At 47.7% G+C, this 21,630-nt stretch overlaps 1 protein-coding gene across 6 annotated transcripts in view; it reads left to right on the top strand.

Annotated features, from left to right (window-relative positions):
• Positions 1 to 13,600, top strand: part of LOC109433652 (amyloid-beta A4 precursor protein-binding family A member 2) — a 31,017-nt gene extending 17,417 nt beyond the window's left edge. Inside the window, exons 3-11 of one of the 6 annotated variants that reach the window (XM_062844191.1) lie at positions 1,426 to 2,356; positions 2,668 to 3,136; positions 3,208 to 3,355; positions 3,443 to 3,697; positions 3,809 to 3,845; positions 7,666 to 7,805; positions 8,126 to 9,016; positions 11,434 to 11,574; positions 11,648 to 13,600. In XM_062844191.1, the coding sequence (XP_062700175.1) occupies positions 1,426 to 2,356; positions 2,668 to 3,136; positions 3,208 to 3,355; positions 3,443 to 3,697; positions 3,809 to 3,845; positions 7,666 to 7,805; positions 8,126 to 9,016; positions 11,434 to 11,574; positions 11,648 to 11,719 (3,084 nt within the window). In that variant the 3' untranslated portion in view covers positions 11,720 to 13,600. Of the gene's footprint in view, positions 1 to 1,425; positions 2,357 to 2,667; positions 3,149 to 3,207; positions 3,356 to 3,442; positions 3,698 to 3,808; positions 3,846 to 7,665; positions 7,806 to 8,125; positions 9,017 to 11,433; positions 11,575 to 11,647 lie in introns of all 6 variants that reach the window. The other 5 variants (XM_062844192.1, XM_062844190.1, XM_062844195.1 and 2 more) reach the window with 5 other exon arrangements.
• Positions 13,601 to 21,630: the final 8,030 nt, after the last annotated feature.

The following is a 21,630-nucleotide window of genomic DNA, read 5'->3' as shown; positions in this document are numbered from 1 at the left end:
TGTTCTTTTATTCTCTCTCGCTGTGCATAGTCCGCCAACAGTAACAGCCTCGCTGCGCTCTTGACAACCGTAACCTGGATGAGTGAATCGACACTCACCTTGTTCTTCGTCTCCGTACTTCTGCAACATCAACGGGACTGTAAAGGTCCTGACAGGAACAATCTCTGTAGGCGATGCAGAGGTGAAAGTCATAAGGTCATAAGTTGCACAAGCCCTCCCAAGTGCTTGATCTGTTCCGGGAAATTCGCGAACAGAAAACCCCAGATGCATGCCTTCCCTTCAAGCGAGCCGCAGAAGACAAATTACAGGTGCAGGTAAAGCAGCTAAATCTGAACTTGTTGATCTAAAGTGGCGGAGAAATGAACAACGGAGGACTGGACTGAGTACTTGTCCAGGAGTTGGATGTGGGCAACGTATTCTTATGAACCTCCGCGTTGGCTGATTGAGCACGCTTAACTATCTCATTTGTATAGAAAACCCAGAAGAGATGGAACTGACATGTGATTGTAGGCAGACCTGTTCACGCAGATACTGAACTGTAAGATAGCTAAGCTAACAGGGCGAATGCCGGTGGTATTAGTTCGTAACTTCAATGCCGTGGAATGAGGATCCCGTTTCACGAAGCAGCGGGGTCAGATTCTGCTCATAGCGATCGCGCGGCGGTTCGCTACAGTATCTGACTACTATAAGAGGCGGCTAGGCCAAGGCCAAGCCCTCGTAGCTGAAGACATCATACTTCAACGACGAGGTATTGAGGGAGGCGCTCCGCCTTGAGCGCCTCCCTCAATACCTCCTTAACCTTAATCTACCTTAATATATTTGGTCTAAGCGGGGACAAACTGGTAGCAGTGCTCTCGCATGCCTAGAAAAGTCCACTTTAGAAATGGGAGACCACCGGCGTGCTGGTGGACTCAGGCGATTGCAGACCTGTCGTGCGGTGATGCCCACAAGGTCGTAACGGCCAAAACACGAGGAGTATGGGTCCCACTGAGCAATCTCCAGATGCTAGACAGGATCATCGAAGGGCTCTTCACGTGTTATGATCCGAGTCCTAGACCTCCTTCCTCAAGATCAAAGAGGACTGGTGCTGGTGAGGATCATGTTGCCGTATGTTAGGCCCCAGGTCCGGATGTACCGAACCTGGACTTAAAAGTAGTCATTGTAAAGTCTCCCGAGATGTTTAGATCTGCTGTCTGGTAATCACGCGGCATATAGACCAATAAGCTTGATCTACACAGCGAGGAAGGTGCTTGTGAGGATCATTCTCAACAGATTGTTGAGGATGCAGATGTATGGATGACCTGGAATATCCAAGGCAGGTAGAACTGTAATTTTGAAAGGTTGAAGATCAAAGTTTCATTGTAGAGAATATACTTAGTCGTATTTGACGCAAAACTAAACTGTTATCCTACCATTCCATTCCAGCGGGTAATCTCGCCGACCTCATCGGAATCGCATCAGCACCGTCCTCACCGCGCGTCTTCACCGGCCGCCGACAGCCAGTCGGAGTTGATCGACCTGGACGATGACGGCGATGGATCCCGGTTACGACGGATCGCTGCCTCCTCCGCAAACGACGACAGTAAGTTCAATCTAACCTACGTGGACTATTTCACCTCTCCGAACGATGAGCTATCGCTGATGATGATGGACGAGGGCGGCGGCGCTGACCAGAATAACCAAACTCCGACTAACCTACTAACCCATGGTGATGGAGACGGTGAAGGTGATGGGGGTGGTGGTGGGAACGATCGGGACTATTTCTTCAGCTACAACGCTGATCCCAGTAACGCAAGTATTAATCGTAATGCTCAAAGTAACGCTTATGTAGGCCAGCGGTTGGCCGCCAACAAGTCCAATCGCGCGGGGTCCGGGGAACAGGAGGAGGATGAGGATGACGAGGAAGAAGATGATCAGCAATCCAGCACCCCGATTGGGGGCCAACTGAGCAATAGCTATCCCTATTATTATAAGTACAGTAACAGGCAGTATCAGTACGCTGATAACGCACAACAGCGTGACCAGGCGGAGTCGCAGCGTTACTATCAGCACTACGCTCAGAATCACCAGCAGCAGAACAGTTATGGGTCTTTCGGTCCTGGAGAATCGCAGGACATTGAACTCTATATCGACTCCGGGAGTCGTAGCGGAGGTGAATCGGAAGAGGTAGACCAGCAGTTTCAATATCAGCACCAGCAGCAACATCAGCAGTCCCATCACAAACACCAACACCAACATACGCACGCGGACAGCAAGATCCGGAGTTTCACGCTGTCGCCGGAGACGACCGACTACGATTCGAACTGTGGCGATCTGGACTCGGAGGTGTCGCTGCGCTACATGGGCAATGAATACGGTTGGTGGTGGGATTTTCTATGTGTGTGCCTGTTTGGTTTGCTCTAGAGTAACCTAGATTGCATGAGTAGTTGTTATAAGCTAACACTTGTATGTCATTTCCTGGAATCTCACCTTACCTTATCGATCGCGTTACAACAATCCAGGAAACGGCATACAACTAAACTAACACAATTGCAACCTAGTTTTATTTCTTTGAAACGTTTATTTGAAAGTCTCAGGTGTCAAGCAGCATTACGGAGCCGATCCTTAAAATTCTGTGGTTCTATAATCAAACATAACCTAATCTACCATCGTTCAATCCCGTTCAAGGACTCTCCGGTGACCTGAACGGCCACATGGGTAGCGGTGGCGGTGGCAACGACAACTCCATCACCGACTACGGACGCCTCTACAGCAGTATGCCAATCCTGGAGGACGGCCTGTCCAGTGGGCATGCCTCCGATACGGAAAACAACCTAGCTCCTCCCCCTCCGCCACCGCCCGTATCGGGCATCTCGATCGTCATGGACCAACAACAGCAACCTCAACCGGATGACTCGTCGGCGGCGGCGGCGGCGGCGATGACGATAGAACAGGAGTCCGGTTATCCCTTCATATCTTCCATCCAGATGGGTTCAACGGATCAACCGACGCAACTGTTGGTGGACTCGAGCGACGAAGTCCAGGAAGCGATCAAGGACATCAAGGCCGCACTTCAAAAGACCAAAATTCTTCCGTCCACGGAAGGACCCTCGCTACTGGATGCGGAACAGGACGGCCGGACGGAGGTTTCTCCAGTGTGGGTTCCCAGGTTGACTCCAGGTAACTTCTAGCTCTATCGATCCTCTAATGCGATCGTTTCCCACACAGATCCTTCGACAAATCGCGGGAAAGCTTGGACTCGGATCAACCGGCGAAGCTACTAAGCGCAGACGAGGAAGAAGCCGACACCGACCTGGAAACCGATCGACTGCTCGGTCAACAGCGGTTAGATGATCTCGGATTCACCGATGAAAAGGTAACATAACTTCCTAGCTCAATGTCACCCACTCCCCACTCATTTCCCTCATCTTGTGTCTTTGTCTGTGTCCTCACAAACCACCAGAGTTGGACCACCGATCGGGCCGCCAAGATCCGCTCGATCCGGTCGCCGACGGTTCCGCTGGTCAGCAAAAACCACACGGCCATCCGGGCCGGCGTGGGAACCCAGATCTCGGTCGAATCGCCGGTGAAGAACGTCGGCATCACCAATCTGTACGGAAACGGTGGAACCATTCCGCTCGGCGCGGGGTCGGATCCGGAGGACGTCAAGCAGACTGATTCGCCAACGGCCGCCGACGGAAGTCCCGTCTCGAAGAGTGTTAGTTTTCTGATTCATTTCTGTGTTCATTTTGTGGTGTTCTAACCTATAACAGCGACACCCAGTTCCAGTTATGGACCCATAATCTAGATTTGTTTTCCCCCATTTCAGGATGCGGACAAAAAGGGAAAGTTCAAAACGAGAGAAGGTAAGTCCTCCAATCATATCAGTTTTTAATTTCCTCGCGAACAAATCAAATCAGGACCTGGGCCCTCAATTCAATGTTTGTAACTAGAGAAGTGTCTTAACCCACCTCTGACCGTCTAAATATGTTGATTCGTGTTTTTCTTGCACGCCTAACCTCACCCATTCCGGATCACAATGTGTGCGTGTGTTCCGTCCGTCCGTCCGTCCATCCACAAATGTCGCTGTGTAAGTGTCCCCGCCTTAGAGACATTTGTTTCCATCACTCTTTTGTTCTGTGACGTTTCGTGTATGCAGTAAATTCATCCGAATTTCTCGAGGGAATTCACCGGAATATCCAGAGGAAATTTACCGGAATTTCCGAGGGAAATTCTCCGGAATTTCCGAGGGAAATTCTCCGGAATTTCCGAGGGAAATTCTCCGGAATTTCCGAGGGAAATTCTCCGGAATTTCCGAGGGAAATTCTCCGGAATTTCCGGGGGAAATTCTCCGGAATTTCCGAGGGAAATTCTCCGGAATTTCCGAGGGAAATTCTCCGGAATTTCCGAGGGAAATTCTCCGGAATTTCCGAGGGAAATTCTCCGGAATTTCCGAGGGAAATTCTCCGGAATTTCCGAGGGAAATTCTCCGGAATTTCCGAGGGAAATTCTCCGGAATTTCCGAGGGAAATTCTCCGGAATTTCCGAGGGAAATTCTCCGGAATTTCCGAGGGAAATTCTCCGGAATTTCCGAGAGAAATTCTCCGGAATTTCCGAGGGAAATTCTCCGGAATTTCCGAGGGAAATTCTCCGGAATTTCCGAGGGAAATTCTCCGGAATTTCCGAGGGAAAATTCTCCGGAATTTCCGGGGGAATCTCCGGAATTTCCGGGGGAAATTCTCCGGAATTTCCGGGGGAAATTCTCCGGAATTTCCGGGGGAAATTCTCCGGAATTTCCGGGGGAAATTCTCCGGAATTTCCGGGGGAAATTCTCCGGAATTTCCGGGGGAAATTCTCCGGAATTTCCGGGGGAAATTCTCCGGAATTTCCGGGGGAAATTCTCCGGAATTTCCGGGGGAAATTATCCGGAATTTCCGGGGAAAATTCTTCGGAATTTCCGGGGGAAATTCTCCGGAATTTCCGGGGGAAATTCTCCGGAATTTCCGGGGGAAATTCTCCGGAATTTCCGGGGGAAATTCTCCGGAATTTCCGGGGGAAATTCTCCGGGATTTCCGGGGGAAATTCTCCGGAATTTCCGGGGGAAATTCTCCGGAATTTCCGGGGGAAATTCTCCGGAATTTCCGGGGGAAATTCTCCGGAATTTCCGGGGGAAATTCTCCGGAATTTCCGGGGGAAATTCTCCGGAATTTCCGGGGGAAATTCTCCGGAATTTCCGGGGGAAATTCTCCGGAATTTCCGAGGAAAATTCTCCGGAATTTCCGAGGGAAATTCTCCGGAATTTCCGAGGAAAATTCTCCGGAATTTCCGGGGGAAATTCTCCGGAATTTCCGGGGGAATCTCCGGAATTTCCGGGGGAATCTCCGGAATTTCCGGGGGAAATTCTCCGGAATTTCCGGGGGAAATTCTCCGGAATTTCCGGGGGAAATTCTCCGGAATTTCCGGGGGAAATTCTCCGGAATTTCCGGGGGAAATTCTCCGGAATTTCCGGGGGAAATTCTCCGGAATTTCCGGGGGAAATTCTCCGGAATTTCCGGGGGAAATTCTCCGGAATTTCCGGGGGAAATTCTCCGGAATTTCCGGGGGAAATTCTCCGGAATTTCCGGGGGAAATTCTCCGGAATTTCCGGGGGAAATTCTCCGGAATTTCCGGGGGAAATTCTCCGGAATTTCCGGGGGAAATTCTCCGGAATTTCCGGGGGAAATTCTCCGGAATTTCCGGGGGAAATTCTCCGGAATTTCCGGGGGAAATTCTCCGGAATTTCCGGGGGAAATTCTCCGGAATTTCCGGGGGAAATTCTCCGGAATTTCCGGGGGAAATTCTCCGGAATTTCCGGGGGAAATTCTCCGGAATTTCCGGGGGAAATTCTCCGGAATTTCCGGGGGAAATTCTCCGGAATTTCCGGGGGAAATTCTCCGGAATTTCCGGGGGAAATTCTCCGGAATTTCCGGGGGAAATTCTCCGGAATTTCCGGGGGAAATTCTCCGGAATTTCCGGGGGAAATTCTCCGGAATTTCCGGGGGAAATTCTCCGGAATTTCCGGGGGAAATTCTCCGGAATTTCCGGGGGAAATTCTCCGGAATTTCCGGGGGAAATTCTCCGGAATTTCCGGGGGAAATTCTCCGGAATTTCCGGGGGAAATTCTCCGGAATTTCCGGGGGAAATTCTCCGGAATTTCCGGGGGAAATTCTCCGGAATTTCCGGGGGAAATTCTCCGGAATTTCCGGGGGAAATTCTCCGGAATTTCCGGGGGAAATTCTCCGGAATTTCCGGGGGAAATTCTCCGGAATTTCCGGGGGAAATTCTCCGGAATTTCCGGGGGAAATTCTCCGGAATTTCCGGGGGAAATTCTCCGGAATTTCCGGGGGAAATTCTCCGGAATTTCCGGGGGAAATTCTCCGGAATTTCCGGGGGAAATTCTCCGGAATTTCCGGGGGAAATTCTCCGGAATTTCCGGGGGAAATTCTCCGGAATTTCCGGGGGAAATTCTCCGGAATTTCCGGGGGAAATTCTCCGGAATTTCCGGGGGAAATTCTCCGGAATTTCCGGGGGAAATTCTCCGGAATTTCCGGGGGAAATTCTCCGGAATTTCCGGGGGAAATTCTCCGGAATTTCCGGGGGAAATTCTCCGGAATTTCCGGGGGAAATTCTCCGGAATTTCCGGGGAAATTCTCCGGAATTTCCGGGGGAAATTCTCCGGAATTTCCGGGGGAAATTCTCCGGAATTTCCGGGGAAATTCTCCGGAATTTCCGGGGGAAATTCTCCGGAATTTCCGGGGGAAATTCTCCGGAATTTCCGGGGGAAATTCTCCGGAATTTCCGGGGGAAATTCTCCGGAATTTCCGGGGGAAATTCTACGGAATTTCCGGGGGAAATTCTCCGGAATTTCCGGGGGAAATTCTCCGGAATTTCCGGGGGAAATTCTCCGGAATTTCCGGGGGAAATTCTCCGGAATTTCCGGGGGAAATTCTTCGGAACTTCCGGGGGAAATTCTTCGGAACTTCCGGGGGAAATTCTTCGGAATTTCCGGGGGAAATTCTTCGGAATTTCCGGGGGAAATTCTTCGGAATTTCCGGGGGAAATTCTTCGGAATTTCCGGGGGAAATTCTTCGGAATTTCCGGGGGAAATTCTTCGGAATTTCCGGGGGAAATTCTCCGGATTTCCCGGGGAAAATTCTCCGGATTTCCCGGGGGAAATTTTTCGGAATTTCCGGGGGAAATTTTTCGGAATTTCCGGGGGAAATTTTTCGGAATTTCCGGGGGAAATTTTGCGGAATTTCCGGGGGAAATTTTGCGGAATTTCCGGGGGAAATTCTTCGGAATTTCCGGGGGAAATTCTTCGGAATTTGAAAGTATTGAAAAGTGAAAGTGATACTACGACGAACATCTAGTGAATACTCAAAAACATCTTACCTTGGGCCTTTTTATGAAAAGTACTTTTTTGTAATGGCGGAACTTTCAGTTACATGGGTTTTGAATCGATCATCTAAACACCAAGTTTTTTATCAGCGAACTTCGTAACCAGTTCATGTATGATAAATGCTGCCCTAGGGGTTCTCAATACAACTCATAACCGTGCATGCTTTCATCCCTTGTTGCAGATCAATGTTCGATCTTGCTTAACATAAGCCGAGTGCAACCGAGTTGACCTTCACTTTCCGTTCACAGGCCTTCTGGATCCAACAGTCCTCATCGAGGGTGTTCTCTTCCGATCGCGCTACCTCGGTTCCACCCAGTTGGTTTGCGAGGGTCAACCGACCAAATCGACCCGAATGATGCAAGCCGAAGAAGCCGTTTCCCGAATCAAGGTAAGCAAACGTCTACGCCTCGATCACGATCGAGTGTGATCACACATTTGTTACCGCTAATAGAACAGAACCGCTAACCGAATCGATGATCCTCTCATCGTTCTTTCTTTCTAAATTGCTCGCTTGCTCGATGATCTACTGCTACCTACTACTACCACTACTACCACCACTAACACTATCACACAAAACCTGCGTTACGTTGTTGACCCCCCTGCGAAGGCATTGGTAAGAGAGAGATCGCTAGATTTATACGCTAACTGTGTCGTTGACCTCTTCAACCGCTCCCATTCGATACATCATCCCTGCATGTTTCTTTCCAGGCCCCGGAAGGTGAGTCGCAGCCCAGTACCGAAGTCGATCTGTTCATCTCGACCGAGAAGATCATGGTGCTGAACACCGATCTCAAGGAGATCATGATGGACCACGCCCTGCGGACGATCTCCTACATTGCCGACATCGGCGACCTGGTGGTGCTGATGGCCCGGAGGCGATTCGTACCGCAGGACGTGGATCCGGGTGATCCGGCTGCATCGCTTGTAGCGGCCACCGCTCAGCAGACCGCCTCCACGAATGTTTCCACCGGTGGCCCCACCACCACCGGTGACAGTGGTAACAACAATAGTCCACCAAAGAAGTCCCTGCCGCGAGGTAACCGGACGCCCAAGATGATCTGTCACGTGTTCGAAAGCAACGAGGCTCAGTTCATAGCGCAATCCATTGGGCAGGCGTTCCAGGTGGCCTACATGGAGTTCCTGAAGGCCAACGGAATTGAGGATCACAGCTTTATGAAGGAGATGGACTACCAAGAGGTGCTCAACAGTCAGGAGATCTTCGGCGACGAGCTGGAGGTCTTCGCCAAGAAGGAACTGCAGAAGGAGGTGGTGGTGCCGAAGGCGAAAGGCGAGATCCTCGGGGTGGTAATCGTCGAGTCCGGCTGGGGTTCGATGCTTCCGACGGTGGTCATTGCGAACCTGGCCTCGTCCGGAGCGGCGGCCCGATGCGGTCAGTTGAACATCGGTGATCAGATCATCGCGATCAATGGGCTGAGTTTGGTCGGGTTGCCGCTGTCCACCTGCCAGGGATACATCAAGAACACCAAAAACCAAACGGCGGTCAAGTTTACGGTAGTTCCGTGCGCTCCTGTAGTTGAAGTGCGGATAAAGCGGCCCAACACCAAGTACCAGCTAGGGTTCAGCGTGCAGAATGGGGTGGTAAGTTCACGAGAAGGACCTTTCTGAAATCTACGAAACCTTCAACCAAAATCTTCCATCAGAATCACTCAAAGATGCTTTTTCCTCTTTCAAAAGTGATAGTGATAGCATAGATCTTAGCCAAACCCCTTCAGACTTCCGGCAGGACTTCCTCCAGGACTTCTGGGGAGAATCGTTTTGGATTTCTGGATGTAATCCTCCGGGATTCCTGGTTGGAATCCTCCACGACTCCTGAACGGAATCCCCCAGGATTTCGGGACGGGATCCTCCAGGATTTCAGGACGGAATCTTCCAGAATTTCGGGACGGAATCTTCCAGGATTTCGGGACATAATCCTCCAGGATTTCGGGACAGAATCCTCCAGGATTTCAAGACGGAATCCTCCAGGATTTCGGGACGGAATCCTCCAGGATTTCGGGACGGAATACTCCAGCATTTCAAAACAGAATCCTCCAGGGTTTCGGGACGGAATCCTCCAGAATTACAGGATGGAATCCTCCAGGTTTCCTGAACGGAATCCTCCAGGATTCCTGGAGAGAATCCTATACGAAATCCTCCTGGACGGAATCCTCCTGGATTCCTGGAAGGAATCCTCCTGCATGCCTGGCCGGAATCCTCCTGGATTCCTGGACGGAATCCTCCTGGATTCCTGGACGGAATCCTCCTGGATTCCTGGACGGAATCCTCCTGGATTCCTGGACGGAATCCTCCTGGATTCCTGGACGGAATCCTCCTGGATTCCTGGACGGAATCCTCCTGGATTCCTGGACGGAATCCTCCTGGATTTCTGGACGGAATTCTCCTGGATTCCTGGACGGAATCCTCCTGGATTTCTGGACGGAATCCTCCTCGATTCCTCGACGGAATCGTCCTGGATTCCTGGACAGAATCCTCCTGGATTCCTGGACGGAATCCTCCTGGATTCCTGGACGGAATACTCCTGGATTCTTGGACAACATCCTCCTGGATTCTTGGACAGAATCCTCCTGGATTCGTGGACGGAATCCTCCTGGATTCCTGGACGGAATCCTCCTGGATTTCTGGACGGAATCCTCCTGGATTCCTGGACGGAATCCTCCTGGATTCCTGGACGGAATCCTCCTGGATTCCTGGACGGAATCCTCCTGGATTCCTGGACGGAATCCTGCTGGATTCCTGGACGGAATCCTGCTGGATTCCTGGACGGAATCCTGCTGGATTCCTGGACGGAATCCTCCTGGATTCCTGGACGGAATCCTCCTGGATTCCTGGACGGAATCCTCCTGGATTCCTGGACGGAATCCTCCTGGATTCCTGGACGGAATCCTCCTGGATTCCTGGACGGAATCCTCCTGGATTCCTGGACGAAATTCTCCTGGATTCCATGACGAAATCCTCCTGGATTCCTGGACGGAATCCTCCTGGATTCCTGGACGGAATCCTCCTGGATTCCTGGACGGAATCCTCCTGGATTCCTGGATGGAATCCTCCTGGATTCCTGGACGGAATCCTCCTGGATTCCTGGACGGAACCCTCCTGGGTTCCTGGACGGAATCCACCTGGATTCCTGGACAGAATCTTCCTGGATTTCTGGACGGAATCCTCCTGGATTCCTGGACGGAATCCTCCTGGATTCCTGGACGGAATCCTCCTGGATTCCTGGACGGGATCCTCCAGGATTCCTGGACGGGAACCTCCTGGATTCCATGACGAAATCCTCCTGGGTTGCTGAACGGAATCCTCCTGGATTCCTGGACGGAATCCTCCTGGATTCCTGGACGGAATCCTCCTGGATTCCTGGACGGAATCCTCCTGGATTCCTGGACGGAATCCTCCTGGATTCCTGGACGGAATCCTCCTGGATTCCTGGACGGGATCCTCCTGGATTTCTGGATGAAATCCTTCAGGATTCGCGGACGGAATCCTCCTGGATTTCTGGACGAAATCCTCCTGGATTCCTGGACGAAATCCTCCTGGATTCCTGGACGAAATCCTCCTGGATTCCTGCCCTAATAGAAAAATATGATACAACGTGCTTAACAACCCTTTCGGGCTATCATCTTGATCATACACGGAATGATACAATCATTCACCTAATCGGCAGTGTATAATACTTTTTTATTAGGGTGGACGGAATCCTCCTGGATTCCTGGATGGAATCCTCCTGGATTCCTGGACGGAATCCTCCTGGATTCCTGGACGGAATCCTCCTGGATTCCTGGACGGAATCCTCCTGGATTCCTGGACGGAATCCTCCTGGATTCCTGGACGGAATCCTCCTGGATTCCTGGACGGAATCCTACGGAATTTTTGGACGGAATTCTTGGACGGAATCCTGCTGGATTCCTGGACGGAATCCTCTGAAATATCTGAACGGAATCCTCCAGGATTCCTATAATGCTCCTCACTAACATTCATTTCACCTGCATCGCCAACAGATTTGCAGCCTACTGCGCGGTGGCATCGCCGAACGAGGCGGAGTCCGCGTCGGACACCGAATCATCGAAATCAACAACCAAAGCGTGGTGGCTGTACCACACGAAAAGATCGTCAACCTGCTAGCGACATCTGTGGGCGAGGTAAGTGTCAACAGTGTGCGTTACTTCACCTGCACGTGCATATGTTAAGAATGTGTCCCCTTTTTGCCACCAGATTCACATGAAAACCATGCCTACTTCGATGTTTCGGCTACTGACGGGCCAGGAGAATCCTGTTTACATCTAAGTAGGCGACCAAAAAAAACGTTTTTAGGACGATTGTGATACGAAACGAGTATAACGCGCAACACCGCGGATGATTGTTGGCTAGTTGGTACAGTTCACACACAGACACACATACAAACAAAAGAGGTTGCGCATACGCATGATAGTTGCATTTAGGCGTAATGCAAACGCATACAAGTTGCAAAGCAAAAGACGCTTCTAGACGGAGTTTTCGACTACGTGAAACCAAGAGATTGTGAGAGCCGGTAGCGAGTTTGTTGTAGTCGAACGATTAGACGAATTTCATAATGTGTAAGATTAAGGTAAAAAATACTAAACGTTAAGAGTTGGAGCTGAAAACAGATCTACCTTTAAGACGAGTGGATTTCCAATAAACAGAAACAAACATGCAAAACAATTCCTCACAAGGAGATACGACGATGCTCTTGCTCAGCGAATCTACCAACATTAGTTGACTGACGGGGGCCTAACAAAGTCACACTCATACATACATAATACATACTCACACACATACAGAGAGACAGTCATGAAAGTCACGTACTCATACTCATTGAAAAATGCGGTTTTCGAAAACAGGAGAAGCTGCCGTTCACCACGAATTGAAAGACCAAACTCTATTGCTCCGTTAATCCGTAACGCAAGCCTACCATACTATCAAAAACTCTTAGGAAATCGCGTAACCCGTGAGACCCAAAGCAAAACTGAAAAGAATTCGAGGGCAAGCGAAGAAAGTATTTATTCGTAGCAATATATACGTATACTAGTAATCCTACATTATAGAGATCTGCGGAGGCGGCCATTGTGAGCCAATCGTGCAGAGAGAACTGTCAAAGTGTGAGCCAAATGAACATGCTTATCGTTCGTAGGAAGGCGTCGTTTGAATGGTATTGCAATCGGAACTAAATAAATAAAAATTATTTATTTTTAATATCGAGAAATTGGCGGCATATGTATGTTTAGTAAAAAGATAAAAATTTATTAATTCTGCTTTCAAAAGCTCATGCTTATGACGACACTTTTGTTGCTGAACTTGTCGAAAAAACTTCCATTGCTGCTTCTTGCTTCACTTCTGCCGATATGATTAGCGTAGCACTTTTGCAATGAATTTCAGATTTCTTCGATTGCTCCGCTATTTCAACAAAATTTTGGAAAAAAAATTCTACTATAGTTAGAAAATGTAAACAAAACAACTTGAACCACAACGAAGTCACGAACAAAGTTTGAACATCTAGCTTTGTAGCAAGTGTTGGCAGCTGTTGTAAACAAAACAAACAGCGTTGCCGAATCGACGTATGTAACTTCCGCTCATCTCTATGTAGAGGATTTCTAACGTATACATAAGAAGAAACTTGTAAACAGACAAAAGCACTAGAAGCAGAGGCAGCGAGATTAGACGACAAAGAAGTTTGATGCAGCTTGCTATAAGCGATATGCGCTTTTCGTCGAATCCTTAGGAAGACATAACCAATTCAGTACGCGTGCATCTAATCGCATTTAGACATCAACTCGAGAGAAAACAGTGGAAGAAGCTGCAAGTCACGACAGTACTACCAACGTGACAGAGAAGAAGCGCAAAAGTTAGGATAACCCGAAAAAACGGTAAGTAAGTATTCAATGTGATAAACCAAAAATAAAACCCGAACAAAACAAGTAATCATTCTGAAAACAATCAGCATCAAGAAAAAAGGTTGTTGAACGAAAGTGTAAACTAAAATAATCATACCTAAACAAGTGTAGGGGCGCTGAGGCGATCAATAATGCAAATACACGAAACAAATTGAGCGCAAGCAACAAAGCAGACAAAACAAAACAAAAAAAACAGGTGCAAAGCTAGAGGCGAAACAACAGAACAATACACGAAAACAAAAAACTGATGAAAACATTCGGAAAGACTGTTGTTCAGTTCAGAGTGGAATGGAAAGAAAGCCATGGCTATCGAGGTTACCAAAGGGGTGTAGATAGAAAGAGAAACTTGTAGATAGAATAGACCACTTCACGGCGAAATTCTATCTCTTTTGCTCCTTCAGAGAGTTTAAAAACAACAGGACCAGTACCTGTCAAATTTGACAGGTGTTGGTCCTGTTGTTTTCTAATTTCCCGTAGGAGAGAAAGAGAGCGATTTCTTGATAACGTCACCGTGCAATGGGCAATAGGAGACTTGACAACTTGATTGGACAATTTTGTAGACATAAGAGTCCTTCCTTGATAAAATAAGAGATCTGCACCTAGACAGAGGAAGAAAATTGTGGCATGTCGCACATTCTCCTCGGCTTTGCGGACGATATTCAGGCTTATTCTGCGCGGCGTGTGAGGTGAGACGGACGGTTTCGTCTCACGTGACGTGAGACGACTAATGCAAATCAAATTGGGCGAGTCGACTTTTGTCACCTCATTCGACGCGCAGAATAAGCCTGTGATCTCACCGGTATCGATTGTAGGGCAGTGGAGGAAGCTTATGTTCCTCTGGAAGACGAAGTATACGATACCCAGGGGACTGTTATGGTCTTCTTGTTTTCTTACCCCGCATTAAAATTATGCTGCTGTGTTGAAAGATAGGTTGTCAGCTTGAGCCCTACGCTTCAGCCGCTGTTATGCTGGCTACGAAAACATTGCATTGGTGGGATAGGGATGCCAATTCCTTGACGATACCGGGTAGAAACAGTCGCAGGCCTAGTGGTGTTAGTGCTAAGGTAGTGTTTTTTTTTCTTTTCCTTTGTTTTGGCACAGACCTATTGATCCATATTTGAAGGTAGTGGTTTGATGGAGATGTGTTTGAAGTTGTTGAAGAATTTGTTTATCTTGGAACACTTGTGCCATGTGACAATGACGTTTCCCGTGAACTACAAAGGCGTATTGCAGCTGCGAATAGGGCCTTTTACGGAGTGCGTAACGTTACGGATAACGTAACAGCTCCCGCAATTTGTAAACGCAAACGAAATTCGCTTACTATAAGACGCTGAATCTTACGGTTGCCCTCTATGTACGGTCACGAGGCATGGAGGTAGAGCGAACAGCTTTTGAAGTTTTAAAACGCAAAGTGCTGCGGACAATTCTCGGTGGGGAACAAGAAAATGGAGTGTGCGCAAACGCATGAATCTCGAGTTGCATCAAGTGTACATAGATGCGAATATTGTGAAACATATAAAAAAAACGGCAGACTTCAGTGGGCTGTGTGGGAGTATTGCGATGTTTGAACTTGAAAATATGTGCAATCGCAGTAACCCGTTTTTTATTTGAATTTTGTTTGACATCTGCGACTCAATATTTTGTCATTCTGTATAAGTTTTTCTTACAATAAAGACGCTTTTACGAAGGTTTCAGTGTATTTTACTCTGCTTCCAAAGACGATTCCGACAGGTTATGAGCCCGGCGGAGTAACAATATACACTAGAGGAACAGTGAACAGTGGTTCAAGGAACAGTTTAGTGGTTCGTGGCAGTGAAGTAGCTGAAAATGGATATGGAGCTGAAAGTAGCGACGATTCGCTTGAATTTCCAAGACTATGACTTGTGGAAGCAACGAACGAAGCAATTATTGATCCGAGAGGGGCTGTGGCGCGTCATTGCTGATGACCTCCCACCAGTGAACCGCCTAACCGAAGCATGGGTGGACAAGGACGAGCGGGCAGCGGCTACAATTGGATACCTTGTGGAGAATAGTCAACTGCAGCTGATCAAAAATGCTACAACGGCCCAGGAAACGTGGAACGTTTTGCGTGAGTATCATGTTAGGCAGTCTTCCGCCAGCGGAGTCGGTCTAGTGAAACGTTTGTGCAGGCTAGAAATGGAAGAAGGCGGCAACGTGGAGGAGCATATGATTTCGATGGATGCGTTGTTCGATAAACTTGCGGAAGTTGGATGTGACATTGCGGAGGAGATGAAATGCAATTTTATCATGGCCAGTCTACCAGAATCGTACGATAGTTTCGTGACAATGATTGAAGGCAGCGACGGAAAGCTTACGGAATGGACGGTGAAAACAAAGCTGTTAAACGAATACTACAAACGTCAGCACAAATCTGGGATTCAGGAGCAGAAGGCAATGAAGACAGCCGTATCAAGATCAAGGATTACATCCGGTAAGCAGCTTGACAAAAGTGATGACCAGCGTGTTTGCTTTGAATGCGGTAAACCGGGACACATAAAGCGGAATTGCTACATGTACCTCTCTAAGCTGGCGGAGCAGCAGGGAATCGACCGCGCAGATGCTACCGTTAGAGGAAAGGCGAAGATTGCTGAGCAGAAGGTAACCGATCGTCCAGTTTGTTTCTTGGCTGCGGAGAGAAGTCCGACACGTGAATGGATCATTGATTCTGGTGCTTCACATCACTTAACTTTGGATCGATCGTTCTTCACACAGCTGGAAGCTAAATCGGATAAGCTCTATTTGGCGAATGAGAGAGTGTCGAAAATTGTAGGAGTAGGAGAAGGAAACATTACTGGCATCGACGATGTAGGAAATCCTGTTGAAGTAAAGCTTAAGAAGGTTTTGTTTGTTCCTGATCTTAACTGCAACATTATTTCAGTTCAGTGTGTCGTAGAATCAAAAGCACGAATTGAATTTTGTTCAGGCAAATGTCATGTCAAAAAGGATGGTAGAGCTATTTTAGTAGGAAATGTTATAAATGGAGTGTACTGTATGAAAACTATGAAGTAAACATCGAGGAGGAGTGTGGCAGCATTGCGATGTTTGAACTTGAAAATATGTTATATGAAAAAAAAAAAATGAAGAGATGAAGGGGAAGAAACGTCTGAAGTGACGACTTTTCAGAGTCAACCAATAGGCGCTCTTGCTACTTTTAGAGCAATTTCTGTTGTAGAACTTTTCGGCTCTTCAGATCCTCCTTCGTCCTACAATGAAATAGAAATAACGATCGAGACTACTGGATGGCAGCTGTGTACGGCGATGATCTGCAAGCGATGGAAAGCAACCAGGTGTGGCGGCTAGTGAAGCGTCCCCCAGAAGTGAAACCACTACAACCGAAGTAGTTATTCTGCCGTAAAGAAGACGTTGATGGGGAAAAGGGCTGAGGGAAAAACAGGCTTCGATTATCACGAAACCTATGCTCCGGTGGCCAAGTTGACAACAATTGACTTTAGCTGTTGAGTTGCAGCGAGGACTGACCAGATCATACATCAGATGTGAAGACGGCCTTCCTACATGGCGATCTTCAAGAGGATCTCTACATGGCTATACCTGATGGTATTTTTTCTTGGTTTGATCATCGCGTGACTTTATGATAATTAATTTTTATTGGCTTTTCTCGGTGAGCTTAACACTATTCAAAGAAGAAGGGTGTTCGGTCGAAAAAAAGTCAAATCGTTGCGTTCGGCTTTGGGCGATTCCCAACATTGGGCGCTTTCCGTAAGAAACAGAGGGAGTATCGGAAGTGATGAAACAAACGGTGGATAGAATCACAAGTGTGCGACGAGAGAAATTTAATGGAAGTTGAAATTGACAGAGGGTCATAATTAAACAAAACAATCACAACGACGACCTTCTTGTCTAAGTCGTGGATTTGGAGGGCTAGGGACTCTTGGAGCAGAAATAAATGATGACTAGACGAGTCGGTGGTTTCAACAAAACTAGATTTAACTCAAACAATATTTACTCATGGCATACTTAAATACTAGTGATCGTACTTGCTTCAAGACTTGCTTCTCGAACACTCCTCCTCAAGTGCGATATATTGTATACCAAGAGATTCCCTCAGCATTCCATGTTTGATGCGCGCAACTAGACGAGTTTTCCAACGGCAGACATTTCCCTTTTCATCGGGCTTCTTTTTGTAAATCCATCGGCAGCCAATGGGTTTTAGCTCTGGAGGTAGCTTGACTATTTCCCACGTCAGATTTTCCAGATTAATGACGCATACTCCTCATCCATTGCTCTTTTCCACAGGTCGCGTTCGTCACAGGATGTCGCTTCAGTGTAGCTCCTAGGATCTTCGGTGCTATCGTTCACTAATCGGCCGCTTTCATGATACCTCGCTGGTGGAACACCTTTTGTTGAACGACTTGAACTTGGACTTGAAGTTCGTGCCAATGTTGCCGGATATTCGACCGGTGCGTTGGGCGACGTTCAGTGCGGCTGTCGTCATCATCAGTTGAGGCATCGTCACGATCATCACAATATTTATAATCGGATTTTGACCCTCCTCAATTTGCACTGGTTCGCCGCGAACGTCCCCTGCAACGATAGAAAAAAGGATTAGGTTTCACGATACTTCCATTGTCATCTCCAGAATTGCACGTCCTGCTTCTTGGAAGGAGCTTCGCATCTCTGCTGTTCACAATGCGATTGGTCTTCAAATCGATCAACCTGTTGGCTTTCTGGTTTGACGAAAATCCTACAAACATGAGTTTCTCCGCCGTTTGTCCGCAGTCGTTGATTGCTTTGGAAATGGAACTCTTGTTGCCTCCGCTTCCAAACATCACTAGCAAACCGAACGCAATCCGCAATCCGTGATTTGAATCCCCGTGGCTAGGCTTCTTCTTAATGATGTCTTGTACTGCGTCGGGATCACGATGTCCCAGTTTCCGATGCCATTGATGTAGACAGTCCTCACGAGGACCTTGCTCTACAGTTTTCATTGCTTCGTTTACTGTAATCAGTTCTTCATACAAACCTCGCACCAGTACGGCGGTGGCCGCAATCCGCTGTTCTCTCATGATCGTGCAGGTGTCGAACGAAACGTTTGCACCTCTTGCAACCAGCTTCTTCACCGAGATCAAGTTTACTTCTAAATCCGGTACATACAGCGTGTCCGAGAGAGTGATGTTGTTCTTGATAACCGTCCTGGAGCAAATCACCCAACAGGTACCTCTGCCTTTCGCCGCTGTAGTTTTCCCGTCTGCTAGAGTGATGTATTCCGAGGCACATTCTACCAGATCCACGAAGTAGCTCCTGTCTCCGCACGTATGTGACGTAGCGCCCGAATCTACAATGCACTTTCCAGCTGGTTTCTCGGCTCCAAGCGTCATGAATGCGAAATCGTTGTTCTCACGTACAGTCTTGGCCTTCGAAAAATTCATTCGTCCTCTTCGGTCATCTTTGGTCGCTTCCGCTTCGCGATCGTTCGCCATTTTCCGACATTCCCGTTGCTTGTGTCCTGGATTCTGACTATAATGGCATATCAACATCCTTTTGCCCGATCCTGATTTGAGAACCATTTCCTCACTATTACTTCCTTGCTTCGTCGCTTCGTCAATCAACTTCGTCTTGACCAAATCCAAGGTAAGTTATTCATCGGTACGTTCTTCAAGAGCCGTCGTTAAGGTGTTGAATGACTTCGGGAGACTGCTCAGGACTAATGCCACTTGCAACTTCTTGTCCAGCTCGAGTCCGGCCAGCGACAGACGTTCAAACGCTTTTTCCATTTCCGTTACGTGCCGCTCCATGTTTTCTCCTTCAGAGTACCGCTTCAAAATCAAATTTCTCAGGTACGATACTTTTGACGTTAGGGTAGTTTTGCAAAATGGTTCTTCAAATTCTCCCAGGCTTCCTTGGCCGTGATCGTTTGCTTAATGAGTCCGTGTTGGGTGCTCTCCATCAGCAACTCGATCGTCGCACGCGCCCGTTGATCGCCCTGGTTCCATACGGCAATATCCGCTTCCGTGGTAGGTCTCGCTCCGCAAACGAACTTTCACAAATCCTCTCGGAAGAGCAGTACTGCCTATGATCACATATCAGTCCCATATTTGGCATCATCCATTTATTACGTAACGCTAAAATCGGCATTTTTCGACCCCCCCTCCCCCCTCCGTAACGCTTTTTTGTATGAAACCCCGAAATTTTTTGTATGGACCGTAACGCTCGACGATACTCCCCCCTCCCCCTAGAGCGTTACGTAATTTGTGGATGGCGCCTTTGCTGGGTTATAGGCAGAGTAGTTCCACACTGAACTTCCAGGAATTGTAGTTTGCTCCATTGAGTTTTTGAACTCCCAGTTTCTCCATCCTGCGCTCGAGTTGGAAAATTTTTCTTCACTGTTGACCAGTGCTGAAAATTTCATTTCGTCATATCTAAATTCAATCATCTACAGCTCATTCTAGAAGCTGAACCTGAGAATATGATATATGAAAAACTTGTGGGGCTAGACCAGTTCTGCAAGAAAGTCACGGAAAAACAACTATTTTTTGAATGTTTAAGGTAAATGTCACGGCCTACCTTTGAAAATGCCAAATGATATTCATCGTGAATATTATTTGCATTTTTCGAAGGTAGTCCGTGACATTTATCTTAAATATTCGAAAAATTACGTTTTTTCCGTGACTTTCTTGCAGAACTGGTCTTGCCCCACAAGTTTTTCATATATCATATTCTCAGGTTCAGCTTCTAGAATGAGCTGTAGGTGATTGAACTTAGATATGACGAAATGAATTTTTTGTAATTACGTTGTGAAAAGTTGGACATTTCAATAGGCTGAAGTATGATGAAATGGCCTACTTTTCACCGCTGATGCAAGTGTGCCGAAAAGTGCTACTTTTTGGCACTCTTAAAAGTGCTGAAAAGTAGCACTTTTCGGCACTTTTGCCAACACGCACTTTTCACTTGCTGCCACGCCTACCGCAGATTCAGCTGATGCCTGCACATCCTCAGAGTAGCTCAAATCTGAATAAGAACGATTTGAATTCCAATTCGAACTGCAAATTTGGTGAAGGGGCAGCTGCTGAAACTTCCTTTGCTTTTGTCTGTGCACAACTGTTTGATGACGGCAGCTCGTTCATTGGTGACACCTACTACACCATAGGCTACCTGATCGAACAAAAAAATACTACGCTGATAAGCATGTGCTCGCACGTGGTTCCTCTCTCCTGATACATGTTTGTGGAGGTAGAAACGATCATACTGAATGAGTATTTTTCGTAATTACAAAAAATGTTGTATGCAACTCGTTGCAAAACTCGATTTTTTCAGCACTCGTCGTATTTATCCAACTCGGCAAGCCTCGTTGGATAAATGTACGACTCGTGCTGAAAAAATCATCATTTTGCAACTTGTTGCATAAATAACTATTTCAGCACTGCTGTTGACTCGTTGCTAGGGCACCACCTGCTGGCCCATAACCTCTTGGAACAGAAATAAATGGTGACTAGACGAGTCGGTGATTTCAACAAAACTATATATAACTCAAACAATACTTGCGATTGTCAACGCGTTAAACGATTTGGGTAGCCCTCGCAGGATAAAGGCCACCATGGTGTCTTCTCTTAGGTCCTTTCCAGCGCTGCACAGCTTCGTGTACAAGTCCTCCATTTTCGTGAGATAATCGTCCATATCCTCATCTTCCGTGTACCGGATCTTGCACATCCGCTGCAATAACGAAACCGTGGTGGACAGCGTTGCCTTCTGCCAACGCCGCTGAATTGATTATCTTCTAGCAGCAGCAAAATCGTAGCACGTGCTTTTTCGTCACCTTCTTCCCATTTCGCTGATGCAGCCACTTCCGCTTGACTTTCGCCTGCCACCGGGGGTCGTTCTTGATAGAAGTCAACAAACTTTCCCGGATCAGGAGCGCTTCAGTCTGGAGCTTTCGGAGCTTCGAAATCGGAATTATTCAGCTTCGTGGAATTCTTCAGATCCAAATTATCGCAGGAGAGGCTCCATGCTTCGAACTTCCAGAAACTTCTTGAGAAAATGGTACGCTGCTAAAGGCTCATAATCTGTTAGAAGAGCTTGAAATAAAAGAACTTGCTTCTTCGAGTAGTAACAGTGGAATGAAAAAAAAAATCTATTTGGGCCTACAGGTTGCTGCGATTATGAAATTCATATTTGAATTTCAACCGATTGCTTCGATTGAGCTGTTTTCATATCTCAACAGGAACTTACTTCGTATTGGATAGGTAGCTGCAGTAGCCTTCCTTGTGGCAAACACGGTTGCACTGTTTGCACAGATGATCCGAGAAAGGA

Source organism: Aedes albopictus, chromosome 1 (genome assembly GCF_035046485.1).
Source record: "Aedes albopictus strain Foshan chromosome 1, AalbF5, whole genome shotgun sequence".
Lineage (NCBI taxonomy): Eukaryota > Metazoa > Arthropoda > Insecta > Diptera > Culicidae > Aedes > Aedes albopictus.
The sequence above is the reverse complement of the archived record's forward strand: the minus strand, read 5'-3'. Positions and strand labels throughout refer to the sequence as shown.